General features: G+C 48.3%; 2 protein-coding genes and 1 pseudogene across 3 annotated transcripts in view; all 3 read right to left on the reverse strand.

Annotated features, from left to right (window-relative positions):
* Positions 1–1,469: 1,469 nt before the first annotated feature.
* The window catches only part of LOC122684460 (UL16-binding protein 1-like), a 260,152-nt gene continuing 237,296 nt past the window's right edge, over positions 1,470–24,325 (reverse strand). The window contains exon 5 of the mRNA XM_043888575.1: positions 1,470–3,187. Coding sequence (XP_043744510.1) covers positions 3,136–3,187 — 52 coding nt within the window. The 3' untranslated portion in view covers positions 1,470–3,135. The remainder of the gene's footprint in view (positions 3,188–24,325) is intronic.
* Positions 4,401–24,161, reverse strand: LOC122684479 (UL16-binding protein 3-like). Of its 2 annotated transcripts, XM_043888598.1 has the most exons (5): positions 23,871–24,161; positions 18,713–18,964; positions 18,211–18,486; positions 17,452–17,581; positions 15,229–16,283 (listed from the first exon to the last, which is right to left on the reverse strand). In XM_043888598.1, the coding sequence occupies exons 1-4, from the start codon at positions 23,941–23,943 to the stop codon at positions 17,469–17,471; spliced, it is 714 nt and encodes a 237-aa protein (XP_043744533.1). In that variant the 5' UTR covers positions 23,944–24,161; the 3' UTR covers positions 15,229–16,283; positions 17,452–17,468. The 2 variants fall into 2 exon arrangements, with proteins under 2 accessions (XP_043744532.1, XP_043744533.1); XM_043888597.1 differs by lacking the exons at positions 15,229–16,283; positions 17,452–17,581 and adding an exon at positions 4,401–4,563.
* On the reverse strand, positions 21,223–23,800 carry LOC122684452 (annotated as a pseudogene).

The following is a 24,325-nucleotide window of genomic DNA, read 5'->3' on the forward strand; positions in this document are numbered from 1 at the left end:
CTGGGGTTTTTTGCTTTTTGGTCAGCTGCCTGGCTTTTGGGATCTTAGTTCCCTGACCAGTGATCAAACCCGGGCACCTGGCAGTGAAGGCCCAGAGTCCGGACCAGTGGGCCAGCAGGGAATCCCTTTGTGTCATTCCTTTCCATTGTGCACTTTGTATCTAGTTTGGCCGCCCATCCAGGCTGTCTGCCTCTAGGATCGCCGTGTGCTATGAACCAGCATCACACTCTCTGCAGTCAGGACCCGGCTGGCCTTCCCGTCTCTCTACCATATCAACCATTGCACCTGCTTTGTTCCTGACACAGTGTAACCCCACCTAGAATCTGCGTATGTTCAATCCTTGTTTCTGATGAAGCCCACTGGAGACACCATCTCCAAGCAGCATTCCTGACCTTTATTTAGCCAAAGTCCTCCTGTGTTACCCACCAGAGTTCTTGGACTCGATCAATAGAAGTTGATAAAAGGCCAAACACAGATTCAGGGGAAAAGAAGCTTCACTGGGACTCACGAGGGAGCAAAAACAAGTAACATGTTCCCTTGCTGGCTCCAGAGCGTGGGGGATCCGGTCCCACATATGAGATGAGAGTGGGGGCAGGTCCTGGGTTCAGACCAGAGTGGTGACCTGGGTGGTTTGTTCCCCCTTGGTGGTGCTGTGTGGAGGGATCATGACCAAGTACCTGCTTTTGCTCCTGGCTGCTCTGAAATTGCCTTGGGTTTTTGGTCTTTTTGTATCTTGTTGCTGATTATTTTCCCCAACTACACATGCATGCAATTATTTTCAGCCCCTTATAATTTCTTTATATTTTGATGTTGATGTGACCTTTGTCCAGATACACTCACTGCAGCAAACTGTCCCAGCCTGTCTCATTACCCACTGAGGGGTTCTATACCCTTATTCTGAAGGGTTAAGGGGCTGAAGCTTTCTTCTATCCAAACTTCTCCCTGCTGGACAGGGACCACTGAACTGAGCCTCCCCTCAAGGTGCAGAAGTCCCTCACAAGGACCTACATGGATCTGGGCCACCCTCCACTGGAATGGGCTGTATTTCTTGAGCCACCATGAGTGTTCTTTCAAACTGGTACATCCTACAGACACAAAGTCAATCAAAAGGTTAAATAAACAAGGATTAGAAAGGAAAGAACAATAGCCATTAAAGGGCCTAGAGAGGGAAAGAACCAGGTTAACCTTGAGAGGACTTTCTTTTTTTTTAAACTCTCAGCGGTGGCAAAATCTCCCATGACAAACTTGTGAAGCCCCTCTACCTGCAAATTTAAGGTGCATTATTTACACCTTAATATAAGGTATATATCTCCTTAATATTGATCTCAGAGAGACAGCAGTGAGCTGTGCTAAAGAGGGACCTTAGTTTCCTACCTAGGAATTGAACCTGGATAGCTTGGTGTAAAAGGAGGAATTCTAGATACTAAACACCAGGGGCGAGATACAAAGTTCCCTTGGCTCTTACCGTCTTCAAAAGCAAGAATGTTTCACAGAGGCAAAAACTGTAAAAACAGGTACCAAAGTTATTACTGGAGACATACAGAGAAACAGTTTGTTTATTTAAAATGGAAGCAAAGTGGAAATATACACCCAGAGAGGAGTGTAGGTGTCCTGAATGAGCAGCACAAATAAGCTAGGCTAGGGATTTAACATACACATACACGTCTCTATCCTCCCTGGCGGCTCAGTTGGTAAAGAATTTGCCTGCAATGCAAGAGACCCGGGTTCGATCCCCGGGTAGGGAAGGTCCCCCAGAGAAGAAAATGGCAACCCACCCCAGTACTCCCCTGCCTGGAGAATCCATGAACAGAGGAGCCGGCAGCTTACAGTCCACAGGATCCCAAAGAGTCAGACATGACTGTGCAACTAACCTTTCACTTTCACTTCCGTACATGCATCTATTCTTCCCTGACTCCCATCCCATCTCCACCCAGGCTGCCATATAATATTGAGCAGAGTTCTATGTGCTACACAGAAGGTCCTTGCTGGTTATCCATTTTAAATAAATCAGTGTGTACATGTTGATCCCAGACTCCCTAACAATCCCCCCATCCCTTCCCCCTGGCAACCATAAATGCACTCTCTAAGTCTCTGAGTCTCTTTCTCTTTCGTAAGTAAGAGCACTTGTATCACCGGCATACAAGTGTTGTCAAAAGGTGTTTCTGCTTCTCTGTCTGACTTATGTTGCTCAATATGACAATCTCCAGGTCCATCCATGCTGCTACATATGGCGTTATTTCATTCTTTTTGACGCTGAGTAACATTGCACTGGATATATGTCCACATCTTCTCTATCCATTCATCTGTCAGTGGACACTAGGTGGCTTCCAGGCCTGGCTGCTGGGAACAGCGCTGCCATGAACACAGGGCGCACGCATCTGCTCAGACCGTGTTTTCTCAGAAGCACTAGGTACATTTAATCCTATAAGGTGGAGAAATGGTGAAATATCATGACTTCTCTCGTGAGAGAGAAACTTAAATACTTCAAGTTTTCTGGAGTACTGAGATTTTTACTTAAATAGCAGTAGCATAATAAATGGGCTTCCCCAGTGGCTCAGATGGTAAAGAATCTGCCTGTCAATGCAGGAGACACAGGAGACGCGGGTTCAACCCCTGAGTTGCAGAGGTTCCCTGGAAAAGGAAACAGCATCCCACTTCAGTGTTCTTGCCTGGAGAATCGCATGGACAGAGGAGCCTGGCGGGCTACAGTCCACTGGGTCGCAGAGAGTCAGACAGGACTGAGCGACTAACACTTTCACTTTAAGCATAATAAGTTATTAAGGGAAATAGTCATAAATAAAACTTCACTCTATTGAAAACAGGCTGAGGTGGTTTTGTCCAGACACAGAAAGAATCCCTGAGTTGTGTAATAGAGATGGTATTTTTCTTGCAATATCATTTGCAAGAATGAGGTCACGAGGCACGGAAGAATTTAATTATCCACAAATGAGAAGAATATGAAAAATGTCCTGTTTCTGGAGACTTCTTCAAGTACTTGATTATTTCCGTATAGATATTCCATCACGTATCACCAAAAGAAAGTGGTGAAATAAATTGTTTCTTTTTTTTTTTTTAAGATGCTGAGTAGGATTTCATCAAACCTGATAAAAGCCATGAGATGATGCATCTACTGTGTCACAGCAACCGGAAAACAGACTCAGGATCCTTGGGGTCTGATCTCCTGGATCTAAAGAGAAAACCAGAAGAAAGGCATACAGAGCACCTGTGGGCTTCCTGGGAGAACCATCTCTTGCAGAAAAGAAAGAGGTGTTGGTCCAGGAGTCTGAGGAACTCCTGTCACTTTCCCGGGGCTGCCCCTCCCCAGCCCCCCCCAGCCCCGCCCTCACTGAGGGGCTCCTATGTCCCCCACCCCCACCCCCACCCCAGGCCCAGCAGCTTCTTGTCCCCTTATCCTTCCTTCCTGCATCACAGAGTCACCCCAGGCCCTGACACCCCCTGCTCAGGCTCAGGACTGGAGCCAGTGAGGAATCAATCTGCTCCCTTTACTCAGGTCCGGATCCTCCCTGAGGGGGGCCTAAAGGGCCAGGGAGCAGGTCCCCGGAGGAGGGGCCTTGCCTCCTGACAGCCCTGGGGGGCTGCAGGCAAACCTCCTCCCTTCGCTCCCCTCCAGCCTCTGAGCCAGCAGCGCACACAGCTCTCAGGACTAGGGTCCCTGCCCCCCATCTCTTCCTGGTCCCGCCCAGCTGGGCGCCTCCACCCCAGCTCAGGCCCACCATCCCCAGGACCTCTGCTCAAGGCAGGGCCGCTCAGTGATGGAGGCTCTGGGTCCCAGGAGGCTGGTGACGGGCAGGCCACAGGTGGAGTCAGAACTGCTGCTGCCCCAGGAGCACAGGCCTGGCCTCGCCCCTTCCCACAGTCTCTCCTGTGGGGCTCCTGCCTTGCCTGCTTGGCCCAAGCCACTTCCTGTGAGAACAGGCCTTTGGAGTTGGGTCTGCAAAGGCCTTCCCACCCCTTCCTCCTGGGATGAGAGCCCAGCCCCTCTCATCTTGGCCCCTGGGTGGGTCCCCTCCCCGCTGACACGTCATGTGGAGCCCCCATGCTGCTCTCAGCCCCGGGAGTCCTGCCCTCGCCCTGAGCGCCTGCTGTTCTCACACCACCCACCCTGGGCCCTGCCAGCCCGCGGTCTGTGCTCAGTCAGGGGACGTGGCTCAACCCTTTCAGCATCAATAGGCCCTCAGCCTAGGGAGGGCCCCTCCCTTTTCACAATGTCACCTGACACTGGGGACCTCTCAGATCTCAGGGCTGAGCTTGTCCGAGTTCTGCTCTCAGGTGACATGGGGTCTTATCCCCCTGCTCATTTCCATGATGAGGAGGTTCAGTGAGGGGCAGGGGTCGGGTGGGATTCACCTTCCCCCTCCTCACACCAGGCCCTGTGTCCCTTCCTTCCCTCTGGATTCTGCCCTCAGTACCTGTTCCTGGAAAGGACTCAGCCCAGGAAGACAGTTATGATGAAACTGGTGAGGAGCACGGGGAGGATCCAGGCTTTGGACTTGATGGCTGTGGCCCTGGGCTGGACTGCAGAGGGGCCCGTGGTCGGTGATGCTGCAAGGAGAGTAAGAGGAACCCATTGTGCAGACCCCAAACTCGGCAGATGCCTCCTTGCCCCCCTGACTCAGGTACCCCTACTGTGCAGACAGTTTACACCCATCACATGGAAGCCTCTCTGATAGATCCTCAGGCGAGATGGGGGGAAGGGAGGAGCCCAGTCCTCATGGGCTAATGGGGGAGCTAGGTTTCCAACACAGCCACTCAGTCCTGCTGTGACATCAGAGACGGTGACATGAGGATGGAGTCCTCAGGAGCTGACAGCAGAGGTGGTATTGACAGATTTCCAGAAGCAGGATTGGTGACATTTAAAAGAAGATTCTGGAAAGAGGATACAGTGAGAAATAAATCCCAGAAATCAAAAAGATGTCTACAGGTTTGGGATCAGCAAAAATCCATGTTCAGTCGCAGAAAGGCCTGTGCTGTGAGGAAAGACGTCAGGAGGGGGAAGAAGAAGGAGGATGACAGAGCATCCCCGGGTCATTGTTCTCCCAGGACAACTCACCTCTGACAGATCAGTATCTCAAACACACACACACAACACAGGGTCCATGTCACCACGAGGGGACTGTCACTTTCTCCTCCCTTCTCACTTACCCGAGGTCTTCAACATTTTCTCCCAACGCCCCATGAAAGCCTGAAGCCAGGCCCCACAGTCTCCCATGGAGATCTTCTTCAGGAAGTTGGTCACAGCTCTGTCATTCCCCCACTTCTCTTTCATCCATCTGCCTCCAGGGTGATCCACTCTCCAGTGTCCATTCTCCGAATCAAAGTGAGGCTCATTTGTCCATTCAAGCCAAACTGCCAGGATCCACTGATGTGTCTGTCATCCTCACAGCGACATGTCATCCTGGCCTGCAGGGTGAGAGGGTCTGCTCCCACCATGGGAAAGAAAGAGCTCAGCCTCTGGGCTTGACAGATTCTTTGCCCCACCTGGGTCCACCTCCCCTGGGTCCACGTCCCCTGGGCCCAGCTGATCTGGCCCTGGTCTCTCATGCAACACTTGCTCTTTCCACTGGACGACTAGGGAAGGACCGACATCCAACTGCATTTTAAGCCCCGATCTGCTCCTCCTGTACTTGGACTCTCTAACTTACCCATGACCCTGGGTTTCTCCAGTGTAAAGTCACGCAGATGGTCCCTGATGTCTCTGAGAGTTTCGATCTGTGTTTCCCAGGACTTCATGGTTTTCACTTCTTCTCCCAATGGACTAGTGAATATGATCTTAGCATGACCACAATCATAGGACAGAAAAACCTCTCTGTCCACATCACCTTCAAAGTTACCACAGCTGTCCAGGTCTGGGCTGAGGATCGATGGTGAAGTTATAGGACAGAGAGTGAGCGTCTGTGAAGGCAAATGACAGAGAGGGTGAGGGTGGGAGAAGAAGACCCGTGGGCCTCCTCCCCCAGGGCTGTGACAGCAGAGGAAGGCTGCGGGCTGGGCTGACAGAGCAGGACCCCCGCCTGCCCCCCACCCTCACTAGGCACGACTGAGGAAGGCGGCAAAGCCTCAGGCAGGCAAGAAACCCCACAGCCCTGGATACGCCCCATTTCCACTCTGCTCACAGCTCCCCAGGTGGCACTATCCAACAAATACGTTTCCCAGGGATGGGCCAGGCTGGTTCAGAAGGAAAGGCCCAAACCCACAGGATGTCAGGTTCTCTCTGAGTGTCCTGTGGGAGATGCAGAGGGTAAGGGGGCTGTTCCTGAGGAAGCAGATCACAGCCAGTGGGGGTGTGGGTGGAGAGGATGAGCACAGAACCCAAAGCTGGAGAAGGGAGAGTTAATAATTACGGGTCACCGGGCTTAGCAAGGCTGGGGAGACGTGGTGATCTCCCACTAGGATGGGTCTTGGAAGCCTGGAGAAAGGCCAGGCCTGTCCAGAGAGGCCCGTCGTCCCCGACCTGGCTGTCCTGACCAGGACTCTAACGCTGTCCTTCTGTCTTTCTCCTGCTCTCCCAGTCACTTGCCTCTTCACCAGCCTCCTCCACCGGGTATTGCCTCTTCCCAGAGATTAAACCCATGCCCCTGTCTCCCAGGCCTATGCATGTGTCTTTCCCTGACACATCGATCGACTGAACCCACCAACTTGTGCCCCACCGAAGCCTGCATCCTGTCCTCCCCCCAGACCCCATGTGTCTCTTGTCCCCAAATTGTTAAACACCAGGGCTCTTGGCCACCTTAATCAATAGAAATCAATCAAAGGAAAGACAATAGAAACAAATCAAACTTCTTAATCAAAATAAATTGAGGCAAGGCTTAATTGGGGCTCCTATTGCGGCAGAGGGGAGTGAGAACAAATGACAGGTTCCTTGCTTGCTCACTCTCCGAGGTGGTGGGGCAAGCTGGTTCCTTCTATGGGGTGAGGGGAGGGGTGTGCCCAGAGGTCAGTCAGAGGGATGGCTTAGGTGACTGGCTGGTCCCTTAAGTGTTATTGTGCGCTGGGGGCATGTGAGGCATGCTGCTTTTGCTCTGGGCTCTTCAAAAGTGGCAGTTGGGATTTTCATCTCTTTTTCATTTTTGTCCCAGAATTTGCTCCAAATACTCAACTAAGAACAATCTAGTTTTGAAAGACTTTATGCTTTATTGGGTGTAGCTGACTAACAAACAGTTTTGGGATAGTTTCAGGTAAACAGCTAAGGGACTCAGCCATGTACCTACATGTATCCATTCTCCCCAGACTCCCCTCCTGACAGGCAGCCACATAACACTGAGCAGAGTTGTGGGTTCGACCCCTGCGCTGGGAAAATCCCCTGGAGAAGGAAAGGGCAACCTACTCCAGTATTCTTGCCTGGAATATTCCAAGGACAGAGGAGCTGGCAGGGTACAGTCTATGAGGACAGAAAGAGTTGGACACACACAGAGTGTGCACACACAGACACACCATATGCCATACATAGGTCCTTGATGGTTATCCATTTTAAGTAGAGCAGTGTGTACATGACCTTCCAAAACTCCCTAACTATCCCTTTCCAGGAGTCTGTTTCTGAGAACGTAAAACATCCTTATTGCTGATATGAAAAAAGTTTTATGGGTCTGGGTAGAAGATCCAGCCAGCAACAATATTTTCTGAGACCAAAGCCTAGTTGCAATCAAAGCCCTAACTCTCTTAATTTCTATTAAAGCTAAGAGAGGTGAAAAAGCTGCAGAAGAAAAATTTGAAGATAGCAGGGTGGTGGTTCATGAAGTTTATGGAAAGAAGACATCTCCATAAAATGAAGTGCAGAGTGTAGTACAAGACCTGACATAGAAGCTGCCGCAAATTATCCAAGCTGAGATAATCTATGAAGGTGACCACACTAAGTTAGACATTTGCAGTGCAGACAAAAGAGCCACCTATTGGAAGACGATGCCCACCTGGACTTTGATACCTGGAGAGGAGTAGTCCATGCCTGGCTTTAAAGATTCCCAAAACAGGCTGATTCTCTTGATAAGGACTGTTTGCAGCAGATTACGGGAAATCGATGGTCATTTATCACTTGGAAAATTCTAAGGCCCTTTAGAATTGAGCTGAATCTGATCTGCCTGTGCTCTGTAAATGAAACAATGAAGCCTGGATGATAGCACGTCTGTTCACAACATTGGTGGTCAAGTATTTTAACTCCAGTGTTGAGACCTAATGAAAGATTCCTGTCAAAATATTACTGCTGATTGACAAAGCATCCAAGAATCTGATGGAGAAGTACAATGAGATCCATGTTGTCTTCATGGCTGCCAACACAACATCCGGTCTGCAGCACATGGCTCAAGGAGTGATTTTGATGCTCAAGTAACAGTACTGACGAAATACATTCTAAGTCTGTAGCTGCATAGATAGTTATTCCTCTCCTGGATCTGAGCCAAGTCAACTGAAAACTTTCTGGACTGAATTCATTTTTAAAAAAAGTCTACAGTCTTTTCTAAAAAAAAAAAAAAATTATCTCTTAGTCTGCACGGGTCTTAGTTGAGGCACACAGGATCTTTGCTGGGTCATGCATCATCCTTCATCGCAGCACACAGACTCCCTAGTTTCGGTGCCTGGGCTCAGTAGTCGCAACACGTGGGCTTAGTTGCTCGGCAGCATGTGGGACCTTAGTCCCCTGAACAGGGATCAAGCCACTATTCCTTGCATTGCAAGGAGGATTCTTCATCACTAGACCACCAGGGAAGTCCCCCTACAGTGGATTCATCATTACAGATTCCATTGAAAACACTGAATCATGGGAATAGGGTGAAATATCAACATTAAGGCGAGTCTGGGAGAAGGTGATTCCTACCTTCACAGATGACTTTGAGGGGTTCAAAAAATCACTGGAGGAAGTAACTGCAGATGTAGTGGAAACAAGAAGGGAGCTAGAATTAGAAGTAGAGCCTGAAGATGTGGCTGAGTGGCTGCAATTGCATCATAAAGCTGGAAAGAATGAGAGTTCATCTTATGCATGAGCAAGTAAAGCATTTTCTTGAGACAGACACTGCTCTTGGTGAAGAAGCTATGAAGATTGTTGAAATGACAACAAAGGATTTAGAACATAACATAAACTTAGTTGAAAAACGCAGCAGCAGACTGCAGAGGATTACCTCCAGTTTTGAAAGGAGTTCTACTATGGGTAAAAACGCTGTTAAAGAGCACTGCATGCTCCAGAGAAATCTGTCAAAGGAAGAGTCAGACGATGTGGCAAACTTCACTGTTGTCTTCTTTTCAGAAATTGCCCTGCCCACCCCAACCTTCAGCAACCACCACCCTGATCAGTCAGCAGTCATAGACACTGAGATAAGACCCTCCACCAGCAAAAAGATTTTGACTCGTGAGGGCACAGATGATGCTCAAACTACTTTATTTTAGAAACAAAGAGTTGTTAATTAAACTCTGTATATTATTTATTTAGTCATAAAGCTATTGCACACTTAGACTTCAGTGTCAACAAAACTATATACATACTGGGAAATGAAAAGTTTGTGTGATTCACTTTACTATGATATTCAATATATTGCCCTGGTCTGGAACACAGCCTGGAATACCTCTGAGGTTGTCTTGTATCTATATGGCTTTTTGTTCACTTTTTCCATCTGGAACTAACATTGGGTTGACTGTGTAGTAGGATGGACTAAAGATCTAATGTTGGGATATAGTGAAATAGACAGCTCAAGACACGATTCAATTTTACTCCTACAAACAATGTAAGAAAACTCTTCTTATTGCATTTCCTGCACCACTTGATCTAGATTTATTTAAAAGGCTGTCAGTTATATGAATATGTGAGTGTATCCCAGCATTTTTTTTGTCAGGTTGATTATTCGGGATATGTTCAGTCTTTTCACAGGTTTATGCTTCTATGAAGACCTACATGACCTGCTAGAACTAACACCAAAAATCATGTCCTTTTCATCATAAGGGATTGGAATGAAAAAGTAGCAAGTCAAGAGATTCCTGAAGGAACAGGCAAGTTTGGCCTTGGAGTATAAAATGAAGGCAAGAAAAGACTATTTTGAGTTTTGCCAAGAGAACACACTAGTCATAGCAAAAACCCTTTTCCAACAAAACAAGAGAAGACTCTACACATGGACATCACCAGATGGTTAGTACTGAAATCAGACAGATTATATTCCTTGTAGCCAAAGGTGGAGAACCTCTATACAGTCAGTAAAAGCAAGATCAGGAGCTGACTGTGGCTCAGATCATGAGCTCCCTATTGCAAAATTTAGACTTAAATTGAAGAAAGTAGGAAAAACCACTAGGCCATTCAGCTATGACCTAAATCAAATCTCTTATGATTATACAGTGGAAGTGCCAATAGATTCAAGGGATTGTATGTGGTACATAAAGTGTCTGAAGAACTATGGACGGAGGTTTATGACACTGTACAGAAGGTGCTGACGAAAACCATCCCCAAGAAAAAGAAATGCAAGAAGAAAAAATGATTGTCTGAGGAGGCCTTACAAATAGCTGAGAAAAGAAGAGACGTGAAAGGAGAAGGAGAAAAGGAAAGATCTATCCATCTGAATGCAGAATTCCCAAGAATAGCAAGAAGAGGTAAGAAAGGCTTCCTAGATGATCAATGCAAATAGAGGAAAAAAATAGGAAGGGAAAGACTAGAGCTCTCTTCAAGAAAATTCGAGATACCAAGGGAACTTTCATGCAAAGATGGACACAATATAAGACAGAACCTGCAAGGAGCTGACAGAAGCAGAAGAGATTAAAAAGGGGTGGCAAAAAGTAATCTTGAGAAAGAAGAATGGAACTGGAGGAATCAACCTGCCTGACTTCAGACTATACTACAAAGCCACAGTCATCAAGACAGTATGGTACTGGCACAAAGACAGAAATATAGATCAATGGAACAGAATAGAAAGCCCAGAGATAAATCTACAAAGTTATGGACACCTTATCTTTGACAAAGGAGGCAAGGATATACAATGGAAGAAAGACAACCTCTTTAACAAGTGGTGCTGGGAAAGCTGGTCAACCACTTGTAAAAGAATGAAACTAGAACACTTTCTAACACCATACACAAAAATAAACTCAAAATGGATTAAAGATCTAAATGTAAGACCAGAAACTATAAAACTCCTAGAGGAGAACATAGGCAAAACACTCTCCGACATAAATCACAGCAGGATCCTCTATGACCCACCTCCCAGAATATTGGAAAGAAAAGCAAAACTAAACAAATGGGACCTAATGAAACTTCAAAGCTTTTGCACAGCAGAGGAAACTATAAGCAAGGTGAAAAGACAGCCATCAGAATGGGAGAAAACAATAGCAAACGAAGCAACAGACAAAGGATTAATTTCAAAAATATACAAGAAGCTCCTGCAGCTCAATTCCAGAAAAATAAATGACCCAATCAAAAAATGGGCCAAAGATCTAAACAGACATTTCTCCAAAGAAGACATATAGATGGCTAACAAACACATGAAAAGATGCTCAACATCACTCGTTATCAGAGAAATGCAAATCAAAACCACAATGAGGTACCATTACACGCCAGTCAGGATGGCTGCTATCCAAAAGTCTACAAGCAATAAATGCTGGAGAGGGTGTGGGGAAAAGGGAACCCTCTTACACTGTTGGTGAGAATGCAAACTAGTACAGCCGCTATGGAAAACAGTGTGGAGATTTCTTAAAAAGCTGGAAACAGAACTGCCATATGACCCAGCAATCCCACTTCTGGGCATACACACCAAGGAAACCAGATCTGAAAGAGACACGTGCACCCCAATGCTCATCGCAGCACTGTTTATAATAGCCAGGACATGGAAGCAACCTAGATGCCCATCAGCAGATGAATGGATAAGGAAGCTGTGGTACATATACACCATGGAATATTACTCAGCCGTTAAAAAGAATTCATTTGAACCAGTTCTAATGAGATGGATGAAACTGGAGCCCATTATACAGAGTGAAGTAAGCCAGAAAGATAAAGAACATTACAGCATACTAACACATATATATGGAATTTAGAAAGATGGTAACAACAACCCTATATGCAAAACAGAAAAAGAGACACAGAAGTACAGATCAGACTTTTGAACTCTGTGGGAGAAGGTGAGGGTGGGATGTTTCGAAAGAACAGCATGTATATTATCTATGGTGAAACAGATCACCAGCCCAGGTGGGATGCATGAGACAAGTGCTCGGGCCTGGTGCACTGAGAAGACCCAGAGGAATCGGGTGGAGAGGGAGGTGGGAGGGGGGATCGGGATGGGGAATATGTGTAAATCTATGGCTGATTCATGTCAATGTATGACAAAACCCACTGAAAAAATAAATAAATAAATAAAGGGGGAAAAAAAAGAGAGAGAGAGGAAAAAAATAATAATAAAATCACTCTTCTTTAAAAAATAAATAAATAAATAAAAAGGGGTGGCAAAAATAGAAGCAGTGTACAAAAAGGTCTTAATGACCTGGATAACCAGGATGATGTGGTCACCCATCTAGAGGCAGATATCTTGGAGTGTGAAGTCAAGTGGGCCTTAGGAAGAATTACTAAGAACATAGCTAGTGAAGGTGATCAAATTCCAGCTAAGTGATTTAAAATCCTAAATGAAACAGACATTTCTCCAAAGAAGACATACAGATGGCTAACAAACACATGAAAAGATGCTCAACATCACTCATTATCAAAGAAATGCAAATCAAAACCTCAATGAGGTACCATCTCAGGCCAGCCAGAATGGCTGCTATCCAAAAGTCTACAAGAAATAAATGCTGGAGAGGGTGTGGAGAAATGGAAACTCTCTTACACTGTTGGTGGGAATGCAAACAATTACAGCCACTATGGAGAACAGTGTGGAGACTCCTTAAAAAACTGGAAATAGAACTGCCATATGACCCAGCAATTCCACTGCTGGGCATACACACCGAGGAAACCAGAACTGAAAGAGACACATGCACCCCAATGCTCATCGCAGCACTGTTTATAATAGCCAGGACATGGAAGCAACCTAGACGTCCATCAGCAGACGAATGGATAAGAAAGCTGTGGTACATATACACAATGGAATATTACTCAGCCATTAAAAAGGAGCCATTTGAATCAGTTCTAATGAGATGGATGAAACTGGAGCCTGTTATACAGAGTGAAGTAAGTCAGAAAGAAAAATGCCAATACAGTATACTAATGCATATATATGGAATTTAGAAAGATGGTAACGATAACCACGTAAGCGAGACAGCAAGAGAGACACAGATGTGTTGAAGAGTCTTTTGGACTCTGTGGGAGGGGGCGAGGGTGGGATGATATGGGAGAATGGCCTTGAAACATGTAAATTATCATATGTGAAACGAATCACCAGTCCAGGTTTGATGTATGATACAGGATGCTCGGGGCTGGTGCACTGGGATGACCCAGATGGATGCGATGGGGAGGGAGTTGGGAGGGGGGTTCAGGATGGGGAATACATGTACACCCATGGCGGATTCAAGTCAGTGTATGGCAAAACCAATACAATTTTGTAAAGTAAAATAAATAATTAAAAATAAAATAGAGAAAAAACACAACTAAAAAAATAAATAAAATACTCTTTATAAAAAATAAAAATAAAATCCTAAATGATGATGCTGTTAAAATGCTGCACTCAATATGCACTTAATATCTGGAAAACTCCACAATGGTTGCAGGACTGGAAATGGTCAGTTTTCATTCCAACGTAAAGAATGTTCAAACTACCATACCAGTGTACACATTTCACAGCAAGGTCATTCTCAAAATCCTCAAGTTAGGCCTCAGCAGTACATGAACCAAGAACTTCCCAATGTACATACTGGATTTAGAAGGTAGAGGAAACAGATCAAATTGCCAACATGTGCTGGATCACAGAAGAAGTCAGGAATTCCAGAAAAATATCTACTTCTGCTTCACTGACTATGCTAGAGCCTTTGACTGTGTGGATCACAACAATCTGTGGAAAATTCTTAAAGAGATGGGAATACCGGACCACCGGACCTGTCTCCTGAGAAGCCTGCATGTAGGATAAGAAGCAATAGTCAGAACCGGACATGGAACAATGGAGTGGTTCAAATTGGGAAAAGAGTATGTCAAAGCTGTGTGTTGTCACTCTGCTTATCTAACTTCTGTGCAGAGTACATCATGTGAAACGCTGGGCTAGATGAAGCCCAAGCTGGATTCAAGATTGCGGGAGAATTAACAACCACCTCAGATGTGCAGATGATACCACCCACATGGCAAAAAGCAAAGAGGATCTAAAGAGCCTTCTGGGGGAGGTGAAGGAGGATGAAAACTCTGGCTTAAAACTGAACATTCTAAAAACTAAGAGTTTGGCATCCGGGGCCATCACTTCATGGCAATAATATGGGGAAAAGGTGGAAACAGAAGCAGATATTATTTTCTAGGGCTCCAAAATCACTGTGGAAGGTGACTGCAGCCATTAAATGAAAATTGATTTTAATTAAGAAATGAAAAGATGCTCCTTGGAAGAAAAGCTTAAAAGAAGAAAAAAATAACGTTACAGTGGCCTCTACATGTCCGAGTGAGAGGAAGAATCAAACACCTTTCACTTTAAATCCAAGGGTAGAAATAGTTAAGCTTTTGAAAAAGACATGTCAAAAGCCAAGACAGGCCAGAAGCTAGGCCTTTTGCTACAAACAGTTGGTCAAGTTGTGAATGCAAAGGAAAAGTACTTAAAGGAAATCAAAAGTGGTCCTCCAGTGAACACAAGCATGATAAGAAAGCAAAACTGATCATCAAGGTCAAATGGTAAAATTGGTTTGAGAAGAAAAAAGAAAGATGCTGAGTAGAATGTGCAACTCAAAGACATCACTTTGCCAATAAAGGTCCATCCCGTCAAAGCTATGGATTTTCCAGTAGTCATGCACGTATGTGAGAATCAGACCATAAAGAAGGTTGAGCCCTGAATAAATGATGCTTTTGAATTGTGGTGCTAGTTAAGGCACTTGAGAGTCCCTTGGACTGCAAGGAGAGCAAACCAGTCCATCCTAGAGGATTTCAACCCTGAATATTCATTGGAAGACTGATGCTGAAGATGAAACTCCAATACTTTGCCTTCCTGGTGTGAAGAGCCAAGTCACTGGAAAGACCCTGATGCTGGGAAAGACTGTGGGCAGGAGGAGAATAAGGCAACAGAGGATGAGATGATTGGATGGCATCAGCGACTCAATGGACATGAGTTTGAGCAAACTCCGGAGACAGTGGGCTGCAGTTCATTGGGTCACAGAGTTGGACATAACTTAGCGACTGAACAACAATTCACCATATGTGAACAGCTCAATCAGTGGCCAAAAAGGTACAATTTATCTTCTTTATTTGTAGTAATTCATTATCTATTCTGAATATGATCCTCTGTCAATGGGGAAATAAATCTACTTTTCAAAACAGATATAGTTTGTGCTGTGAAGTCTGGCTTATCCTTCGAGAGGGGGAGGCACAGAGGAACACAGCAGAGTCACTACTGAGGATGCAGATCTTGATGAAATAAAAAATGATTTCATTGCACAAGTTCCAGGATATGTCTTTGGATCCAGGTATCAGGATTGGGATCGACAGCTAGACTGCATGTTAGTTTAAGAGGGTTCTGTTTACTCTCTGCTTTCACAATAACTGTAGCTGAATCATCAGTTCTATTTAATCCCAAAAGGTGGAAAAAGGGTGAAATGTCCCAAGGTCCCTCCTTGATTAGAAAAAGAAACTTGAAGTATTCATGTCTTTTGCAATAGCGAGATACTAACTTAAATATTCATATTAGGAAATAAAATGACTAAAAGAGACATTCAGGCATAGTATTTTGTTTTGTTGAAAATACTCTGAAGTTTTTTCTCTGAACATAGAAAGAATCCCTGAGTCCTGTAATAGCAGATGGTATTTTTCTTATATTATCACCATTTGCAACAATGAGATTGCCATACAGAAAAGAGTCTGATTTTTCACAAACTGGAAGAAAACAGAAAGTTTCCTATTTGTGGAGATTTCTTGTTCAAGTAGCTGAACATTTAGGTGCATGGATTCCATCACTTAGCACCAAGAAAAAGAGGTAAAATCAGTTGGGGGAATAAAAAGAGACTGAGGAGTCTGTTCCCCAGATGTGAGAAGAGATACGAGACAGCGCAGCCACTTGTCATCACAACGGGAAGGCAGGCTCCGAACTCCTGGGTCTGACCTCCTGGCTCTAAAGTGAGCAGAAGGGGAACCAAGGCGGCCAAGCAAAGACTGAGGCCTGAGGCCGGAGAGCACCTGTCGGGCTTCCTAGGAGCAGCATCACCTGCAGAAAAGAAAGAGGCCTTGGTCCTCTGGGGTTGAGGAATCCTGTCCCTTTCCTGGGGCTGCCCCCCTCCAGCCCCGCCCTCACTGAGGGGCTCCTATGTCCTCCACCCCCACCCCCACCCCAGGCCCAGCAGCTTCTTGTCCCCTGCTCCTTCCTTCCTGCATCACAGAGTCACCCCAGGCCCTGACACCCCCTGCTCAGGCTCAGGACTGGAGCCAGTGAGGAATCAATCTGCTCCCTTCACTCAGGTCTGGATCCTCCCTGAGGGGGGCATAAAGGACCAGGGAGCAGGTCCCGGAGGAGGGGCCTTGCCTCCTGACAGCCCTCGGGGGCTGCAGGCAAACCTCCTCCCTTCGCTCCCCTCCAGCCTCTGAGCCAGCAGCACACACAGCTCTCAGGACCAGGGTCCCTGCCCCCCATCTCTTCCTGGTCCCGCCCACTGGGCGCCTCCACCCCAGCTCAGGCCCACCATCCCCAGGCACCTCTGCTCAAGGCAGGCCGCTCAGTGATGGAGGCTCTGGGCCCCTAGGAGGCTGGTGACGAGCAGGCCACAGGCTGAGTCAGAACTGCTGCTGCCCCAGGAGCACAGGCCTGGCCTCGCCCCTTTCCACAGTCTCTCCTGTGGGGCTCCTGCCTTGCCTGCTTGGCCCAAGCCACTTCCGGTGAGAACAGGCCTTTGGAGTTGGGTCTGCAAAGGCCTTCCTGCCCTTCCTCCTGGGATGAGAGCCCAGCCCCTCTCATCTTGGCCCCTGGGTGGGTCCCCTCCCCGCTGACACGTCATGTGGAGTCCCCATGCTGCTCTCAGCCCCGGGAGTCCTGCCCTCGCCCTGAGCGCCTGCTGTTCTCACACCACCCACCCTGGGCCCTGCCAGCCCGCGGTCTGTGCTCAGTCAGGGGACGTGGCTCAACCCTTTCAGCATCAATAGGCCCTCAGCCTAGGGAGGGCCCCGTCCTGTTCACAATGTCACCTGACAGTGGGGACCTCTCAGATCTCAGGGCTGAGTTTGTTTGAGTTCTGCTCTCAGGTGACATGGGGTCTTATCCACCTGCTCATTTTCAGGACATGGAGGTACAGTGAGCGGTGGCGGTCAGCTGGGATTCACCTTCCCCGTCCTCACACCAGGCCCTGTGCCCCTGCCTTCCCTCTGGATTCTGCCCTCAGTACCTGTTCCTTGAAAGGACTCAGCCCAGGAAGACAGTTATGATGAAACTGAGGACCAAAGGGAGGATCCAGGCTTTGGACTTGATGGCTGTGGCCGTGGGCTGGACTGTAGGGGGGCCCATGGTCGGTGATGCTGCAAGGAGAATAAGAGTGATGCACTTGTCCAGACCGCAAACTCAGCAGATGCCTCCTCGCCCCCAACTCAGGTACCCCTACTGTGCAGACAGTTTACACCCATCACATGGAGGCCCCAGTGATAGATCCTCAGGAGAGATGGGGGGAAAGGAGGAGCCCAGTCCTCACAGGGCTCTGACAGCTAATGGGGGAGCAAGGTTTCCAACACAGCCACTCAGTCCTGCTGTGACATCAGAGATGGTGACGTGAGGATGGAGTCCTCAGGAGCTGAGAGCAGAGGTGTATTGACAGATTTCCAGAAGGAGGATTGGTGACATTTAAAAGAAGATTCTGGAAAGAGGGTAGAGTGAGAAATAAATCCCAGAAATCAAAAAGATGTCTACAGGCTTCGCATCAGCAAAAATCCATGTTCAATCTTCCAAAGGCCTGTGCTGTGAGGAGAGACGTCAGGAGGGGGAAGAGGAAGGAGGATGACAGAGCATCCCCGGTTCATTGTTATCCCAGCACAACTCACCTCTGATGGATCAGTTTCTCAAACACACACACACACACACACACACACACACACACACACAGGGTCCATGTCACCATGAAGGGACTGTCACTGTCTTCTCCCTTCTCACTTACCTGAGGTCTTCAACATTTTCTCCCAGCGCACCATGAAAGCCTGAAGCCAGGCCGGACAGTCTCCCATGGAGACCTTCTTCAGGAACTTGGTCACAGCTCTGTCATTCTCCCACTTCTCTTTCATCCATCTGCCTCCAGGGTGATCCACTCTCCAGTGTCCATTCTCCGAATCAAAGTGGAGGCTCATTTGTCCATTCAAGCCAAACTGCCAGGATCCACTGATATGTCTGTCATCCTCACAGTGACATGTCATCCTGGCCTGCAGGGTGAGAGGGTCTGCTCCCACCATGGGAAAGAAAGAGCTCAGCCTCTGGGCTTGACAGATTCTTTGCCCCACCTGGGTCCACCTCCCCTGGGTCCACGTCCCCTGGGCCCAGCTGATCTGGCCCTGGTCTCTCATGCAACAGCTGCTCTTTCCACTGGACGACTAGGGAAGGACCAACATCCAACTGTATTTTTAAGCCCCAATCTGTTCCTCCTGTACTTGGACTTTCTAACTTACCCATGACCGTGTGTTTCTCCAGTGTAAAGTCACGCAGTTGGTCCCTGATGTCTCCAAGTGTTTCGATCTGTGTTTCCCAGGCCTTTATGGTTTTCACTTCTTCTCCCAATGGACTTGTGAATATGATCTTAGCATGACCACAATCATAGGAGAGAAAAACCTCTCTGTCCACATGGCCTTGAACTTCACACCACGGCTGTCCAGGTCTGGGCTGAGGATCGATGGTGAAGTTATAGGACAGAGAGTGAGCATCTGTGAAGGCAAACCGCAGAGAGGGTGAGGGTGGGAGAAGAAGACCCATAGGCCTCCTCCCCCAGGTCTGTGACAGCAGAGGAAGGCTGCAGGCTGGGCTGACAGAGCAGGACCCCCGCCTGCCCCCCACCCTCACCAGGCACGACTGAGAAAGACGATGAAGCCTCAGGCAGGCAAGAAACCACACAGCCCTGGAGACGCCCCGTTTCCACTCTGCTTACAAGCTTCCCACGTGGGACGAACCAACACATTCGTTTCCCAGGGATGGGCCAGGCTGGTTCAGAAGGAAAGGCCCAAACTCAGAGGATGTCAGGTTATCTCTGAGTGTCTGTGGGAGATGCAGAGGGTAAGGGGGCTGTTCCTGAGGAAGCGGATCACAGCCAGTGGGGGTGGGGGTGGGGAGGATGAGCACAGAACCCAAAGCTGGACAAGGGAGAGTTAATAATTATAGGTCACTGGGCTTAGCAAGGCCGGGGAGACTTGGATGGGACTCCACTAGGATGGGACTTGGAAGCCTGGAGAAAGGCCTGGCCCACATGGCATGAAAGAGAAAGTCCAGAACTTCCAAGGCAGGAGATAGAGGAGAGGATCCAAGGCTCAGAGAAGTGAATCTGCCAGGGCGGACACGGTGTGGAAGGGCAGGAGTGTGTGCAGTCCACCAGCTCCCTGGGAAAGCCTGATGGACTCTAGGGAGCCTGAGAGGAAAGCGTGGATGAGAAGCATCTCCAGTAGCTCCAGGATGACTTTTGCAGAAGGTCAGGGATGGTGGTAGGACTTGGTGTTCCTGTGGGGTTCTATCAGGAAGAGGGATGGAAGTTGTGGAAAAATCAGATTCCAGGTGGGGGTGCTCTAGGTCAGCAGAAAAGAGGTGCAGGGGTCAAAGTGATTACGGAGTCTCAATGCCAGCCAGGGCCTGACTGCAGAGAATATGATGCTGGCTCATAGCACAGGGTGATCCGAAAGGCAAACAGATGAGCAGGAACCTAGATACAAACTGTACCATTGAAAGAATTAAAGAGAGGCAGCACACAGGCTGGATGATCAGGAAGCCAAAGGCAGCCATCCCTACCAAACATCTGATCCAGGCCCATTTTCCGGATCTAAGCCACTTCTCAGAAGGTATCACCAGAGAAAGAAGCCACGTTCTAAAGAGGAGGGCATTTTCATCATCACATCTAGTGCAAAAGTCCTTCCATTCTTTCCCAAAGAGCCACGTCGTTATTTCCTGGGGTAAGTGAACCTGCAGAAGCAGAAACTACTCTCACATTCACATTGCACCTAGTGTGTTTTATGATATCATGCACAGGAACCGTAGCATCATCGTCCCCCAATTGTTGAAGCAATGCTCGGACTACTAAGTCATCAGTGGACAGCAGTCCAGGTTCTGCTTACAGTGGTTATCACTGGGTCCACAGACCACAGAGCAGTCATTTCACATGCCGTGGATTGTGACATGCACGGAGACCTGAGTAGCTAGTAAATTAACGTGGGGTGAAGGCTACTGTATTAGTGAACTCCAGATTCAGACCTCAGACCCTACCTTCCCATCCCCAATGGTACATGTACACAATATCCTAGAGGAAATACAGAGACAAGTAACCAAGCTACAACCTCTGGAGGGCTTCAGGGGTGTGGTCCCTATCCTAGCTCCAGTTAATTACCACTGTGGCCATAGGTTTCCTGTAATGGTACATAAGAAATATTTTAGGCTTCACAGACCCTAGGTCTCTGCTGCAATCTGCTGTCCCAGCACAAAAGCAGTCACAATTGGTGAACGGTGAGCATGGCTGGAGCTGCTTCCTGGGCAGATGACCCGGCAGAACCCGTGACATCAGAGGCATCTGTGGTCAGAAAGGTGCAAAAGCCATTTTCTACTTGAAGGCTCACAACAGAGACCCCGAGTGTCCTGAAGTGAGGCCATGTCACTTGCCGTGGGGAAAGTCACACCATTGAAACGTGGCTCCTGGTGTGGTCCTGGGGCCTGGCAGAGATGAGGTCTCTGGTCATGGAATGTCAGAGTTGCCCATCATGATGTGGGCTCATTAACCCCTAATCATTAGTTCAGCTAGACCAGCCAGCACAGGATAGAAGTGATTATGTGTTTGGCATAAGCAGGGCCACAGGGAACAAACAAGACCCACCAGCAGCAGGCCTAGATGTGACACTAGAGTTGTTATGTGGTCACCATCCTCTGCTCACGCCTGTGGCTTCCCCTACGGCACTTTGGACCAAGGTAGCAACTCTGCAGCAAAGGAGTGGGGGGCATTAGCCCATAACTGCTGGACGGTTTTTACTTTCCTAAGAAAAAGTACTGCATGTTGAAGACAAATCATTCCCAAAACTAGTGAAAGAAAGCAAAACTTTAAAGGTGAATCACGTGCATTGTCTTTAGAAGGTAAGAAAATAAAAAACAGTTGGTAGTAATATTGTTATTTCAAATATGTGTGTTTAAACAATTTTAAAACTATTTTGTAAGAATATACCTATACCTCAAGGCAACTATGTGTAAAAAATTTACACAAACATTTTCAGTTCAAGCTAATAAAAGTGATATTGAGAAAGCATTCCACATCAGTAAGTCTGTCTTAGAAAGTTCAGATGCTAAAGCATTCCTAAAGCTCAGTGTTCTGAAAGACAAATCTGCTTCTCTGATGCTGGGTGATGCATGTGACTAGCTGGCTCCAAGTGGGCCTCGACAGGCACCTTCCTCCTGATGCTGGGGGACTGTGAGAGGAGAGTCAGACACAGGCCCCCAGGGCTGCACGGACCTCTGTGAGACACCAGGCCCTTTGCTGGAACTGCACCTCTCCTCTGGATCGAAGGCCCAGCACAAGGCATCACATAAATGGTTCATCAGGACAGTTGATAAGCTGGGCTATTTGGTAACCCTCTTTCAGGTACTCGGCCACATCAAACGGGTAGATGTCCACTTAGGGTGTTTGGCCAGAGTCATAAACCCCTGGGCTCTTTAGTAGCAGCATGCTGACTTCTCAGTTGTGGCATGCAGGATCCAGATCCCCAACCAGGGATCGAACCCAGGCCCCTGCATTGGGAGTGTGGAATCTTAGCCACTGGATCACCAGGGAAGGCTGGAGAACTCATTATTAACCAGACTTTCAAATGTCATCCATCAATCCTGTGATTTTGCTGTTCCCCAGACAGTGAGAGTCCATGGGGAACAAGACTCTGGAGAGGGACTGGCTTTGTTTTTAACTTGAGGTTGTTCAATGACAGAGCTCCTAGGAGCCAGGTCTTTGTGGAGGACTTCTTTCTGACCAGGTAGCTATTCCACAGGCAATCTGAGCAGCCATGTGAACTAGCTTTTGTTGAGAAGTTGCCTGTGCACTATTGGCCTCTACATATTTGCACTGTCATAAAAATAATTTAAGATCCCCCAAGTTCATGTAAGGCAATCCACCATGGGCTTTTCCCCTTCTTCTGTTCACACATGGGTAATAGGAAGATTTCTGTGATGAAAACCTCGTAGCTTACAACTTTCAGGGAGCATCGTTGTCACCTGAATTTCAGAAGCTTGATCTCTAACTCTTTTTACAAATGCTTGTTGCTCTTTATCTGGATCTTTTTCATCTACATAACCCCCATGGAAAGGACACCAAAAGGTACCTTTTTAGAGTACATCTTTTGAGTTCCTCTCCCTGGATAGATATTTTGATATTATTCACCTTAGCTTTGGCCTCCAAAAGAGTGACACTTCTCAAGTCCTACTCCTCTACCCACAAGGGAGGATAACTGGAGATGGGGGCTGTATTGTTGGGTGTGTTGCCTCTCACACACTGAGACATCTGGGAAGGACTGGGACTGAGACAGACCTTGGGAACTACTGCTGGCACTGATACTATCTTCCAGTTCAATCCTTTTCATACTATGAAGATGCAAAACAGCTAATACTAGTACTACAAGAGATATAACTGGACAGCAAATCCCTAGGCTGATATAAAACACACGTGTAGACACGGCTGGAGCTGCATGTACAGGGTCATAAATGGGTTCCTCTGCTGGTGGTTTTGTCCAAGGCTGAAGTTTTACTTCCTCAATTTCTGGATCGCAGCTCTAAGACTGTGAAGCTTTCTGAAGTTACTGTCAAGTTGAGCTGCATTTAGTATCATAATTTCAGAATCTACTTTGCCAGGACAGGACAGCTGGAGCCCAAACACTGATACAGTGCTTGGGAGTACCGGGGGCAGGGGGCGCCGGGGCAGGCAGGCAGCCTAGAGGACCCTAGCGGTCCCCGCGGCGGCCTTTCGGATGGGCGTCCCCGGGAGACCAGCCCGCACATCCTTCCGCTAGGAGCTCCGGACTCCACCGCCCAGGAGAAGCTCGGTCGCCCGCCGCCGCCCACCCCCGCCCAGGCCCCGGACGGCCGCGGAGCTCTCCTCGCCCGGCCGCCCTGCAGGTGTTAACTTAACGGTGATAAAGAGCACTGGTCCTTCAAGGGCCGACAGCAGTAGGGACCAGAAGGGGCTCTGTGCGCAGATCGCGGGCTGGTGCTTTTCGGGGCGGCTCTGGGTCCCTTCCCCGCGGGGAGGCCGACGGGTCCCAGCCCGCCGGGCTCCAGGACTCCCACTTCCCAAGGGGCGGGCTGGGCCCTGAGGGGCCTCAACAGCATTCCCTGTAGCGTCCTGGCCCCGTCTTCTCCTAGCGTCACCTCCCAAACTCCCCGCATTACTGCTTCACCCAAGGCACCGCTTCTGCCCCGGAGAGCCGGCAAGTAGCCCGGGGGAGCCACCGAGGCGCAAAGGGGCCAGGGGAAGGGAAAGAGGAGGCGGCCGCGGCGCCACCCCGCTAGGAGTTTCGCGAACCCCCGCGCCGTCACCACCCCTGTTCAGGTCGTAACTCACCCAACTTCCACGCGCCCCGCCCCCCGCAGCTTCATCCCCGAGCTCACCGCCGGGCGTCCCGCTGAACCAGACAATCAGAAGCAGGACCAGGAAGCCAAGGCAGGTCTCGGGGCCACCCATCTCTCCCTTTGCCACCTGGATCTCAATTTTGCACGAGAGGAGGATGCCAGGTCAGGTGAGCGGATCCTTTCCTCGGGGGCACGTTCTGCACTTCAGTGGCAGCCGGGAGTTCCTCTGCGCCGAGGCCAACCCCGGGCGGGGCCGGGAGGGCGCTGGCGTCACCGGGTTGAAACCGCTTACATCCTGGACGCTGCCCCACTCGCCGCCCCAAGGGCTGTTGCCGCCGCCTCTTCCCACTCCTTGGAGCTGTACTTGAGCTGTGCTTGGACTGATAGCCAGAATCTTCCTAGTTAGATCATTGTGTCATTTTGGTCTCCCTAATTAATAGAATTTGATCAGAGGTCAGGGAAGAGTTTCTGGCAAGAAGGTCATGGAGGGGAGA

Source organism: Cervus elaphus, chromosome 26, assembly GCF_910594005.1.
Source record: "Cervus elaphus chromosome 26, mCerEla1.1, whole genome shotgun sequence".
NCBI lineage: Eukaryota > Metazoa > Chordata > Mammalia > Artiodactyla > Cervidae > Cervus > Cervus elaphus.

Excerpts from the sequence above, each read along its gene's own strand:
- LOC122684479 (XM_043888597.1), bottom strand. The coding sequence starts at position 23,943 with ATGGGTGGCCCCGAGACCTGCCTTGGCTTCCTGGTCCTGCTTCTGATT. Across the intron at positions 18,487-18,712 it reads GGAGAAACACACGGTCATGG|ACCCTCTCACCCTGCAGGCC; the intron begins GTAAGTTAGAAA and ends TGGTGGGAGCAG. Across the intron at positions 4,564-18,210 it reads GAAAATGTTGAAGACCTCAG|CATCACCGACCACGGGCCCC; the intron begins GTAAGTGAGAAG and ends CTCTCCTTGCAG.